The sequence below is a fragment of the Pempheris klunzingeri genome, chromosome 11, assembly GCF_042242105.1.
Source record: "Pempheris klunzingeri isolate RE-2024b chromosome 11, fPemKlu1.hap1, whole genome shotgun sequence".
Taxonomy (NCBI): Eukaryota; Metazoa; Chordata; class Actinopteri; order Acropomatiformes; family Pempheridae; genus Pempheris; species Pempheris klunzingeri.
In genome coordinates this window covers 8,930,196-8,943,380 of record NC_092022.1, presented here as the reverse complement: position 1 = coordinate 8,943,380, position 13,185 = coordinate 8,930,196, and the positions used below count along the sequence as shown (strand labels likewise).

Below are 13,185 nucleotides of genomic sequence, written 5' to 3'. Positions count from 1 at the left end.
AAGTTCCACTAAATATTTCTGTTGCTGAAGCCTGGAACAAATCATCTCAAGAGAGAGTGGTACTAAGTTATCTGTAAGCAAATGAACACCTATGAATGTTACCTCTTCATGATCCATGGTCATATATTAGGCTTGATGCAGCTTCATCTGCGAATGATGAACTTTTTCCTCAATGGTTTAAGTGCTGATCCCAAACAACAATTTAGCCTACATGGTGTCTCACAGACCACGACTTAGTAGATCAGCAGGTCCTCCAACTTCATCACCCCCATTCATTGTTGCCGCAATTCATCCATGACAGTGTCTCGTGTCCTTGAGTTGTCCTGGAAAAGATGATGATAATGAAATATGAGACACTTCGGAACAATGCTTTCAAGTCATGTTGAGACATGTAGTCCCAAACTTTAGAGATTTAACCAGCTACCTCAGCTTACACAGGCAATAGGCAGACTCCACTTGAACCCCTGAGTTATATTGCATCACCTGAGGCCATGCAAAGCTTCATGCTGATTAGCTATGTTTGAACTGCAGCTATGTTATCATGAGGAACTTCACATGAACAGTACTATGGGTAACATCTCTATCATCTCTGCAGGCGTTTTCCTGCCCTGCATTTGGGAACGTTGCTTAAATTATAGCAAAAATTTTTTAGCAACACTAATTTCTAGCTGCAACGTGGACAGTGTCGCTAGTTCTTTTCCAACTAAGTAACAACTTTCACTTCATGTGGGGTTAAACATCTTTGTTTTCCAGCTCTCCATTCTTCCCAAAATGTCTGACGAGGAGGAGCAAACGAGGGTTTTTGTAGGACAACAGCCACTTACATTCCTTTTGGCCACGCAAGCTCACCAGTCAGAAAGATGCGGTTAGCTAATTATCACAGATTTGCTGACCATGTTGTGCTGTAGTGAACTATGAAATAACCGATACTGACAGCTGTAGCCCCCCTCGGCGCTAGCTACTTAGCAAAGTTAGTTAAAAAGTTACCGTAGCATACTTCACATCCAGCTAAAGCTAGCGCGCTAACGTTAGCCATAGCTCTGTCCGGCGGCCGCTTGGCAGCAACTGGTGAGCACCGCAAGGTTTGCGCTGTGGTGACTGAAGCCTCCTGGTGCAAAGGCTCACAGCTCTGCAGTGGTGAAGCTGTGGGTGCAGTGTGCGGTTAAAGTTTTACTCACCTTTCAGAGGGTGAAGGCGACAGAAGTGCAGAGGAGGACAGGCGTGGCGGAATGGATTGGCTTCTAGTAGCGCCTAGGCAACGGACCGTACCATTCAAAGGATGCGGGGGACAACCGACCTGGTGGGGGAAAAAAAGTAGTTTTCGTTTTTGTTTTGTTTTTTTGTTCAGAAAAAAATATCCCAAAGGATATTGTTGTTGTAGCAAGTTGTAACCCTGACGAGTTTACCTAATCGAGATAGGGTTGGCCTAAAATTAAGCATTCTGCAATTAGATTATTTTTTAATTTGGTTTCGTCCTTCCCAACTAGGTGGTAATCCAAAAACATAATCTGCTCCATGCAATCTCTGTTAATACCATGATTTACTCACTGTTCTCAGTGGCTGTTAATGAGATTGCTTTTGATTAAATTTCTCTCATTAATCCATGGATGTAAACGCCAGGGGGCGACAAACATTGCATCAGTGTTTTCCCCTTGGATGGTGAAATCAGTTAATTAATGTTAGATGTTGTTTAGCTCAACCACCATATAATATTTTAAAAAGAAAGTGTTGCTTAAAATGCATGGGGAGATACAGGCATTAATGTAAAAGTACAGATTTTCCTTCTTACTTTACTCACTTACTTACTTTAGTTTTTAACCTAGATGTAAATATTGGCCAATAATTGCTGATTTGAAACTTGATCATTTATTGTTTTGCTGTTACCTCCACCGACCGTACTTGATCAACTAAGGCATGTTTGCATGGTGTGTCCTGCCCAGATGTTTTCTGTGTGACCAATGCACTCTGAATAGGCTACTCATTATGTTATATGTTCGAAATGTGAACTATGTTGCAGCTGCGTGTTTATTTTTCATATCTGCCCTAACAGGACTCTGATTATGAATGGATGAGGTATGGTGGAGTGCTCATTATGCCATTCCAAGTGGACTGTTTACAGAAGAGGTCTTTTCATGTGGTTTTATGGGCCTCCACTGCCCATGGGTGGGTCGCATTTCTTTTTTGGATGGTGATGTTGTACTGAGGGAGTATGAGGCAGAGCAAAAAGCAGCTCTGTTCTTCTCAGAGGAAATGGGCGTTCTCCTCCGAAAGTTTGGATGGAGTGACTGAAAAAATACAGGGGGTGTGGCCAAGCTGGAAAGAAGAGGACCACCAGGAGGGGCACAGTGTTGTAGAGTGGTGAAGCTGCCAGTGTGCTGCTCCAGAGATCTGATTTAGAGGAACAAGGCGATACCCGGGGTGAGTAGATATTTCCCTAACTTTTCATGGAATCTAAAGGAATATCTTGTTAAATAATGCTTTAATCTGATCTCACCAAAAGGGTGTGACTGTAGTGATTCATGCATCACATCTGAAAGCCATCTGAAGACCCATGTTTTTGTTGCCACATGTAGCATATTTTTGCCCCGCAACAGGAAAAACAATGTATTTAACATATTTTAGCTCTCTAATGTGTGTATTTTACAAGCCTATGCTTTGTTTTTTGAGCCATTTTCACAGGATTTCTACTTTTGCTTCGCTCCAATGTGATGGATGAAATCTAGTGTAATGACATAATTTGAGAGTAATTATGACTCCACCGCCCACCCAACTGAAGGTCTCCCTCAGATAAACATCAAGACAATTTCATCCTGTCTTTTGTTTGCCTCTGTCTCTTTCTGTCTCACTGCATGTCTCCTTATTGCGAACTTAAATGACTGTCACTGCAGCTTGGACGGCTACAAAGTCAAATAGCTATGTAAAATCACAGGCTTCCCCTCAGACTTTAATTTCCTCTAAATTTACAAGTGGAGCAGCTTTAATGAAATGCAAATGCAAGTTGAATTGCCGACTGTTTACCCTACGCAATGAGAAAAACAACCATTCAGAAAGGTAGAGGGGTTAATTGGGTAAATATTTTGGAACCGTTTAGAGTTCAGTGGGCCCGCCCAGGTTCTCTGCAGGTTTTCTGTACAATGGCAACACACAGACTAGTCAAAGAGTAGTTTTAGAAATAACCCATTGCACTCTGTTTTCAAACGTGCTCTTACATAACACAGAGTATACTCTGTTCAGCTACTCAGGTTTTCCATTTTATGTTTCAAGGCAGGAAAACAGGAAAGATCCCAAACACAAATTTTCACTGCGGAACCGACTTAAAACTGTTTTGTTTGTTTTCGCCAGGAAGCTGAAAATGGCATACCTGCTTATGTTTGTGACCCTGCTGCATCTCATCACATTGGCGATGCTGTTCATTGCGACCATGGAGAAGGTAGCAGTCACATTTAGGTCATTAAGTTTGTTGACTTTACCTGTATTATTTGGCTGTGTGTCACATCTAATCTCTCTTTAAAGTCCTGGTGGGAGTGGGAAGGCTTGGAGAACTCAGACCTATGGTACAACTGCAGGTTTGACAACTTCACAGGGGCCTGGTTGTGTGCATCCTCCAAAGAAACTGGTAAGCAACAATTACATCCACACAGAACGTGAACAGTTCTCTCCCAAAGGTAAAGTCTGAGAGCTCAGACTGGTTTTTAGATGTGGGGTGTTTTCATCTCTCAGAGTGGCTTCAGGCAGTGCAGGTCCTGATGGTTCTCTCAGTGGTCTTCTCTTCAGTCTCCTTCTTGGTGTTCCTGGGTCAGCTGTTCACCATGTCGAAGGGAGGACTCTTCTACTTCACTGGGCTGTGTCAAGTCTTTGCAGGTAACAGTGGAGTGAAACAATGTGCTGTCAACGTGTCTCCGTATGATGTGACCATTTGAACAGGGTGTACAAACTGAGAGGGAAGGCACATGTTTAACGTCCGTGGTTTGGCAGATTTTAGGCGTAGCAGGACTGGAGAATTGTGATTCTTGAATACAAAAGCTTGTTGGTGGGGAACAACCTGATACAGGTGAATTAAAGTACCATTTCATGCAGGACCAGTTATGTACTCCTGCTATTTGTACTTTTAAAAATATAATTTTGTACCACAAGCAGCCAAAGCATTTAAACCTACTTTTCAACAATGATACACTCATTAAGTGCACGGGCTATACCTTTAGATTACTCCTAGATATGTGTAATATGATGAACCAGACAATACACCTGAGGCCTATTATGATCACAAATGGCAAAACTGCTATCAAATTTAAATTATTTTTTGAAAGTCACGCAAATGCTGTACATGATGTTAATCAATAGGCATATGGAATAAGGCAGGTTACACACGTTTCCATGCATGTTTCTCCTAAAGCAAATATCATATTTTCTAGGGCTGACGGCCTTTTCTGCAGTTCTCATCTACACATTACACAATAAGGAAATCCTCCAGGACTCCAGAGAACTGACTTCAGGACACTTTGGCTACTGCTTCATCCTGGCCTGGGTGTGTGTCCCGCTGTTGCTGTGCAGCGGGGTCATATACATCCACTTGCGTAAGAAAGAGTGACCAGAAAAAGGAAAAACAATGTCAACAACGGTAGGCCTATTGGAGGAAAAAAAATGAAATTAAGATGACTTCTTTCTTTATTTCTTGTTAATCAGAAATGCTAATTTTGCAAGAATCACAGTAGCTCAGGCTTTGGTTACAAGTGATTACATCTTTGAATTGCAGATATATGTATATTGGAAAAATGATCAAGAAATAAGGGGCTGCCTCTTTGGCAAACATTAGATCCTCATATCAATCCAAGATATAATGCCCACCCTCTATTTTAAGACATTATTTCCATGAGAGGTTTCTGTTGTCCATTGCCCTGCATGTGTTAATCAGCAAAGGCAAATACCAAATCAGTGGTTATGTATTTTTATTAGTATTGTAGCTCTCGTGAGGCATTTGAACTGGAAATATCTCTATATTTTTGTACCTTAAGCTCTGATATGTAGAATATATTTAGTAGCAGCTTTTAATATCACACAAAGAAACACCATGTGCGGACGTTTGTTGTTGTTGTTGTTACCCTAAAATATATGTATATATTTTCATTTTTGGTGATAATAAATTACACACTTGGCACCAAATGCGTTTCTAAATTCCATTATAAGCAATAAATGCACGTGTCAATTCGGGTTTTTACGCCTCAAAGCGTCACCAGCGCAGAGGTCGTTACCATAGCGACGGTAAACTTACAGCCTCGCAGCAACTGAGTTTCATCAGCTGATTTTAAAGTTGAAAAAAAAAAAACTGCTGGGATAATGGAGGCCAAACCTAAAAGTTTGGGGACATCAGCCATGGCGATTGCTCTTGCCTTCCCCAAAGGAATGGACATGTCCTGTGAACTTTGTCCAAGACGAGCGCGCCTGCAGTGCACCAAGTGTCGGGTCACTTTTTACTGGTGAGCTCCTGTTATTTTTTATTATGAGGTGACATGGCTGCTCATGTACTGAGATATTCTAAGGTAGAAAAAGCACCGTTACGACAGTGTAGAAATAGTCCTGCATTAGAAATGTTAGGCCACTTAGTTCAAAAGTGTTCAAAAAGCATCAAAACATACTTCAAGCACCAAAAGTAAAAGTACTCATTATGCAGAGTGGCTCATTTCATAATAATGAAGGCTGTGTTGTATTATTGGATTATAATGAGTATGATTCATGGTCTAATGTAGCGTTATGTAGCCTATCAATTATAATGTAGCAGCATTTAAAGAAGGGACTATTTTGTATGCTGCATTAGTGTGTCTTAAACTAGAGTATCATCCTACGTCATAATTCGTTAGTTTATCTGATTTTGTGTTATTAATGTGACGCTGCGGGGTAATTAAAGATGTCAACTCAGTGTGGTGAAGTAAAAGGTGCAACAATGAACTTTTTCCTCATGTTCTGTATTCTAAATATCTCTGTTTTATAGTTATGCTTCTTGCAAATATACCAAGGAAAACTCACTTGGCAATAAACCTGATTATGCTTATAAAATGGAAAATACTCAACAGCAGTCACACACCGGTTGTGTTAATGAAGTCTACTTACTTTCCACCTGCGGCTGTCGGACCATTTCTTTGTGAAAACATGATGCTCAGATGTCTGAAAGTTCTGTTGTGCTGATCTCTAGCGGCCTGCCGGTAGGTGTCGCTGTCCGCCATGATGCTTCCCTGCAGAAATCACAGAACACGTCGGCACGAAGGTGCTCATGTGACTGTGTCGTCTGGGGGGGAAAGGAACAGCTGGAAATGAAATTACCACGACGGTCATTGTTGCTCATGTGACTGGAAATGTTGCCTCCGCCTGTTTGATACGTTGTGTTGAGTAGTGTTTTTTTTTTTTTTTTGGTTTGTTTTTTTAAAAGTAACCCAACATAACACTGCCTTTGCTTTGAGAGGACACCTCTGCAGACTCAGATCATAAGATGGTGCTGGGGTGGCATCCCACAGTTGGCACAGTCAGGGGAGTGAAGAGGAGCATGTGGTGAGATCCCTCCCTGCAGGGATTTATGTAAAGGGATGAGACACTAAACCCGGTCTCTTAAAGAGAGCTTACGGACAGCTTGCTTCCCTCCCGGCCTTTAAAATGCACTACAAGTCATGCACGTTGTAGCCCACGCCTCAAAACAAGAGGCAGAGGGGAGAAAAACCAGAGTCTGAATCATAACCGAAACATATATAACGGGTTAAACATGCTGCCATTTAAGACCTGAGTGAACTTTTGCTCTTTATGAGAGTGACATCATTTTCATGTCTGTGGAGAAGGTTACTTTGGCTCAAAGTAAGACTGCAAATTTATCACATTGTTAGAGGTGAAAATGGTTTGTTGAAGGCCTAATGAGCCGTATCATATTATCAGGCTGCTGGCTGACAAGTATCCAGACTAATACTTGTGCTGACTATTTATTATAATCATCTGTTTTATTATTGTACTTTGTTATACTGTGTCCTGAGGAGACCCCTGGACTTTGTGTCTGTGCAGCGGTCTGTCTGTGTGTGTGTGTGTGTGTGTGTGTGTGTCTACATGCACACACACACTGGCTGTGTCAGTGCTACTGTTGATGTGACGTGGCCAGATCACTGCCTGCTCGCCGCCTCTGACTCAAGTCCAGAAACACAAATGCACACATGAGCACACATGCTCCTCAGAAGAAGAAGAAAAAAAAGAAAGCAAGGAAAAAACCAAGACAGTTTCCACAGAAGTGTGCAGGAGAAGAGAGCCAGATGAACAAAATTACAGACCAGTTATGTAATGGCATGCAATTTAGTATGCCCTCTGTGCACTCCAATGATATTTTCTAAACGGGATAGAGGCTCTGCTTTGGAAATGTTGGCATTTCGATTCAAAGCAACTGAGATATACTGTATAGAAACATTCCACTGTTAATGGTAGGCATTATTGGATCTGTCTGCCGACCTGAAGTCAGTCTATCCACAATTTTAACCTTTTCTTTCCGTGGCTGCTGTTCTGCACTTAAAAGTATACATGCTGGTGCTCATATATCATCATATATCATCATAGCAGGGGAAAACAGGTTCTTGATTAGCAGCTTCCTGAGCCAAGATTTGCCATGTTGTGCCCAGAGGGGAGATTCATTACGCTTAGAAGATGCAAGTTTCACACAAAGCCATGAGGATTCTGTGGATCTTATATAGCTGAGGGGAGAGAAGGAAGCTGAGGGAGGGAGTGAGTGAGTTTAGGAACATAAATGTGACTCAAAGTTGCTGTCATTTTTTAAACTCTTTTTTTTTTTTTAAATTTTATTCCTTAGTGACGCAGAGCACCAGCAGGCTGACTGGGTGGGGATCCATGGGAGAATTTGTCAGTTGCTTGTTCCCATTCGCACCCGGACACTCCCAAGTGTCAAGCAGGCTGACCACAATGAAATCCAACTTAAAAGGGTGAGGATGTGTGTGGTGCACAGGGACCAGGCACGGAAGACTATGAAACACACAGTAGCGTGAACACATCTCGTTTTTAAGTGTGACTCCGGCTTAAATTTCTCACTGTCAGGGAAAATCGTTAAAAAAAACATGAATTGTGAAAACAATATCTCCAGGCCATGAAAGATTTTGCATTTTCTTCTTTAGAAATCCCTCTATGATTGATCTTTTTGAAATGCAAATGCCAATGTTTCACTTCTAGGTTTTTAGTTTTAGTTTCCTTCATATGACCTACAGGTGCCAAATGCAAACCTGGAGCACGCAATGAAATGGTAAAATTAATAACACAACCAAAAACTTGCTGGATTCTTATTTAAGAAAAAAAAAATTCATGTAGACGGTGCAACCTTTTAGGAAATAGTAATGGAAAAGTTATAGAATTTAGATACCAGAAACACACAAGAACCCTAGATCTTTGTTGTCATTTTCCTCTACCGTGCAAGCTGAGTGAAAATGGTGTGAAAGACATCTAGAATAGATGGAGGTAAAGGGACAACTGGGCTAATGTTTTAATTTAGGAAGCAGAGAGAGGAGATTTCATTCCAGCACTCTACATTTTTATAGTCTCAGTGAGTTTTTCTCACTTTTTATTTGAACAGCACTTTGTGATGTACTGTGACTGATGTAAGTACAGGAAGAGATTTTTGTTTTTCCAGTGACTAAACACCACAGGACAGATTATTTTTTTCATAATGTTGAATTAAGGTCCAAGAGTTTTGTCAAAGAGGAAACAGTGAATTTTGTTCCTACTCTGGTCGCACACTGTTTCTAGAGCCAGTTCCATTTTCAGTGATTAATGTTTGGATGTACGAGCTAACACTGAATAATGCTGTGTTTACTCCTGTGAATTGTCCTGTAATAGTCCTGGAAGTAGATGAATGAATGTAGGGTAACAGTAACCTGATCTGTACCTTGGCTTTGGTTTCCTACCCAGGCGGAGCTGATTGAGATTTGCAGAGTGGTGGCTCAGAGCAAACTGTCCGAGAGGAAACACCACGAGGCTCTCCTTGCCGCTCAGTTCTGCCTGCGCTCTTCCATAGAAGTCCATGGCTCAAATGCTGCCCAAACAATTGATGCCTACAGGCTGCTGGCTGATGCCAACATGGGTGAGGAAGGACCACAAAAGCGTTGTCCCCTTTCTCCTTCCAAATATGATGTTTAATGCATGACTTTGTGTGTGTGTGCCTGTGTGATTAAATTTATATTTGTGCGTGTGTGTGTGTGTAATTGTGCTTGCGTTTCCAGGTTTGGGTAATCTAACCCTGGTGGTGGAGCTCCTGTCCCAGGCTGAGCGGGCGGTGTTGAAGAACCCAGAATGTGGTCACGGAGTCCACCACAGACTGCACAGGAGCCTGGGCCGCTTCTACACGACGACTGGAAACCTGGAAGCAGCTCTGTTTAACTTTGCAAATGATGTCTGTCATGATTAATACACTCACCAGAAATGTCTTCAGTACATGCAGCATTTTCAACTGTTTTGATATGTTACTGTATTTTTAAATATATTTTAGTTCCTGCTGTAAGGAGCAAAATGAAAACTGAAGTGTACATTGTCTGCGTCTCTCAGGATGTACAACATTTTGTTCTTTTCACGCTAATTATGAATGTACCTTGTGAAATATCTCATTTCTTTGATGTTTTTTTCAGATCTACTTTGCCAGTGAGGAGTATGGCCTGTATAGCACAGTCACCAGTGGTGGCTACTTCCTCATGGCTGATGTGTTTGCCAAACAGGGGAAGATGCCCATTGCCCGTTCCTTGTACTCTGACGTAAAAACAAAATAGATGTGATGCGATTTTGTTTATGTTTCAATTTCAAAATCCAATTTTTGTGTATATGTGTTTCATGATTCATCTTCTGCTGCTCATACCGTAGGTTGCAGGTGTTTGGCACAGCTATCTGACCAAACTCCTCCAGACCCACATCCAATATCTCCAGAAACCTGACATGAGGGTGGAGCCATCTTACGGTACGTCATTTCACTTCAAATATGCATAACATAAACAGAACCATACAAAACTTCAGTAAAACAATATAAAACCATACATTTAGGTTTTGTTTAACTATTTAACTATCACCAATCCATCATTTGCTCTACCCACTAAACAGCATAGAGCTCTATTGGCGCATCAGTAAAAAATATAAGGTAAACAGTTCTATATTTGGCTGAGCGGTCTTGGTGTTCAATCTGAAAGCTAAACCCCAGATTTACACTAGCATGCTTAGGGCTGAATAGAGACCAGTGCTGACACATCTCTGGCTGTGCAGCATGCGCATCACTACCCTCCATCACAGCTGCTGCCCTACATATGATGCTAAGCTTGTTAGCTGCGATGCAATTTCCCAGGGTTTCTGGAATTGTTACGGGGGAAAGGTGATCATGGACGGAAATGATGCTTACACAAGCTATAGAGAAGATTCAGGCCTACATTTTGTGTTGACGTCCATTAAATGCTCTTTTTTTAGTGTCGCGCATTTATGCAAGAGGTAATTTACTGTTAAAGCTAAAGGACAATTGCATTTTTGTCTCCATCTATCAGACAGAGCCCAGCGAGTTGAAGTGGATGAGATTTTGAGAACCATGTTGGAGTTTGAACAGAACTACCCCAGAAAAGACCCTGCTCAGGTCGCGCTGGTGGCCAACTGCCTGGCCATGCTGTGGTTCCTGGGAGGAGACTCCCTGAAGGTGAGTCACCTGGCGAGGCGGCCAGGCATTAAAGGTTTAGATTGACACACTGACACAGTTCCGCACTACCACCTAATGAGCCTCCTTTAAAGGCCAGTCACAAAATGAGATTATGTCTTGATTTGTTAAGCCGTAAAGATGAGGTTTTGTATTAGTGGGACTTGACGTGGCTGTCTCAACAGTCTTCCAGACTTCCGCCTTGTCTCCAGTCTCTCTTTGTGTACCACTGAAGGCTATTTGTGTGTATAAAGGAAGTTCTTTTATCAGATAGGTGGCCTCCACAGACTTAAAAGCTTGTCAGAGGTCTAAGTTCAGTGGATTTGATGAGATCCTCTGGCTAAGCACAAGTAGCTTCACTGTGGAAAATAACAGACATAGATAGACACCAGAAAACCCACAAATACAACACTACAATCAGTTTATACGTTTGTTTGTTTCACATTCATGTTTTAATCCCGTGGTTTGGTGGGTTGTCAGGGCTGGATGAAATACAATTGGAGTTTGTTTTTCACCAATGTTCCACAACTACTGGAAAAAATGCAGAGCATAGCGAGTCTTTTTTTTTTTTTAATAGCCAAAATAACACAAGTTAGCACAGTTATCCCCAGCTGTTGAATGCCCACAGCTGTAGGAATGAGGACCAAGGCTGGGCTCACCATGTCAGGATGATGCCTGAATTAACTAGCCTGAAGGCCGTTCCAACGGATTGAAGAGTGTCTTTGATCTCCACAGTTATATTCAGTTTTTGCTTGCCTTCTTTCACATATAGGTCAGAGTGTCAGCGTCAGAGTCAGTCAGCTACAGCATTGTGTCCTCAGAGTTACAGGGTGTCTTTCCAAAGATACTTTAGCCTGGGTGGACGCTTCTTGACGTGTGTGTGTTACAAGTCTACTATTCAGTTTTCCTCATATTTATTGAACCATAAAGTACAAAAAAAGGCGCGGAGTTTTAATGACCGCTTTTCCTCTTTTTATGTTGAAATGCATGATGGTAATTTTGGATGTATTTAGACATCTGCTCATGTCTTTGTCCATGTCATGGTTCCATTGTGGGTTGCAGTGCCAGCGCTGTGCCTCGAAAAGTAAGTTTCCTGTTATTTTGAGGGAATCATGACTAAATTCTTTTACTTTTTATCTGTTTATTCAAGATGTTTTTCCAAGGATGGAACTTTCATTAGATACGAGAGCCTGTGGTGTTGTGTATCGGCCTTGTATTCACTGCTGAGTGCATGCAACACTGAACACACAAACACTTGTGTAACACATACAATGCATATCCCCAGCTGTTGACAAATCCTAAGACACAGAAGGAATTCCACAGATGCCACTGCAAACCTTAATGAATTCCACATTGAGGTTGGCATGTTTCCATTTAAGCATGCATGGAAATAATACGTTAAATCCCAATTTTCTCTGTTATAAGCTATAGCAGAGCAGGATGTAAGAAGGGTGAAATGGAATAAAATAAATCGGCCACATTGCTGTCTAATTTTCAGTGACATTGTTATATAAGTCAGCTTTACTCTCCCCGGAGAGTCTAACAGCTGCAGCTGCTGTGTTTGTTTCCGTTTGTGTTTGTGTGCCAGGCACTGGGATTTGGCAGCACGGCCCAGCAGGCCAGCCAGCTGATACCAAACCATAACCTGGCAAAGCACATCCAGGGCCTGCTGCAGCTGGTGCAGAGTCTGCAGACAGAACCACGTACCTGCCCTGCCCATCTCTCTGCTTTGGGGGATCTGCTCCATCAGGACATCTGCTTAGCCCCTCGCTGATTCATCCATGTAAATGTACAAATCACTGAGCTTGTAAGAAATTAAACATTTATGAATACAAAGCTAATGATTTAGGATTCATCCAGATGTTGGGAATTGTAAGTGGCTGAAAAAAAAAATACTGGGTGAGCAAATAAAAGCACACGTTGATATTGACATGCTCAATAAAAGCAGCACATGGAGGAAGAGGAGACACCTTTTCATTGGTTTTGAATAATGACTCATCTTTATTTTAATCTAAAAAAAAGAGGGATATATATTTACATCATTTTGCACATTTGTGAAGTACATGACTTTGGGATCCAGTTGGTAACACTGTCAGAATCATACAGAACAGAATAATGGTGAGGGAATTCAAACCTTTTTATGCAACGTTTTTGCTTATGTCATATCTAGCAGTCCAGAACCTCTTCAATTCACCATATGCAGATAGAATTAAAGATAAGATTTCTACTGTCTATAGCATCAACGAAGAGCTGCATTATTTCACTGGAGCATAAACATTGCATTTTCCTCCCGAAACCAAAGAATATTGTAAACCTTAAAGCAAACCTCAGGTTCGTTTTTAAAACACACTGACATAAAATGAACCTGATGGTTGCTGTGAAATCCTACATATTATATACAATTCTGAAACATTTACTCATTATATCAAAACAAAGAATCACTTTTAAAATCATCTCACCACTAGTGTTATTAGTACTGAATTATACAGCAAAGTGTTTGT

The 13,185-nt window shown here is 41.4% G+C and overlaps 2 protein-coding genes across 2 annotated transcripts; both read left to right on the top strand.

The window, feature by feature from the left end:
* The first annotated feature begins 2,357 nt into the window (after positions 1–2,357).
* LOC139210076 (epithelial membrane protein 3-like) lies at positions 2,358–5,077 on the top strand. Its single transcript, XM_070840040.1, has 5 exons — positions 2,358–2,418; positions 3,343–3,430; positions 3,514–3,616; positions 3,721–3,861; positions 4,413–5,077. Exons 2-5 carry the CDS (start codon positions 3,353–3,355, stop codon positions 4,586–4,588), a joined length of 498 nt encoding a protein of 165 aa, XP_070696141.1. The 5' UTR covers positions 2,358–2,418; positions 3,343–3,352; the 3' UTR covers positions 4,589–5,077.
* A 257-nt stretch (positions 5,078–5,334) lies between these two features.
* Positions 5,335–12,458, top strand: zmynd12 (zinc finger, MYND-type containing 12). Its single transcript, XM_070838906.1, has 8 exons — positions 5,335–5,474; positions 7,829–7,958; positions 8,935–9,106; positions 9,246–9,415; positions 9,648–9,770; positions 9,877–9,970; positions 10,542–10,687; positions 12,273–12,458. The coding sequence occupies exons 1-8, from the start codon at positions 5,335–5,337 to the stop codon at positions 12,456–12,458; spliced, it is 1,161 nt and encodes a 386-aa protein (XP_070695007.1).
* Positions 12,459–13,185: the final 727 nt, after the last annotated feature.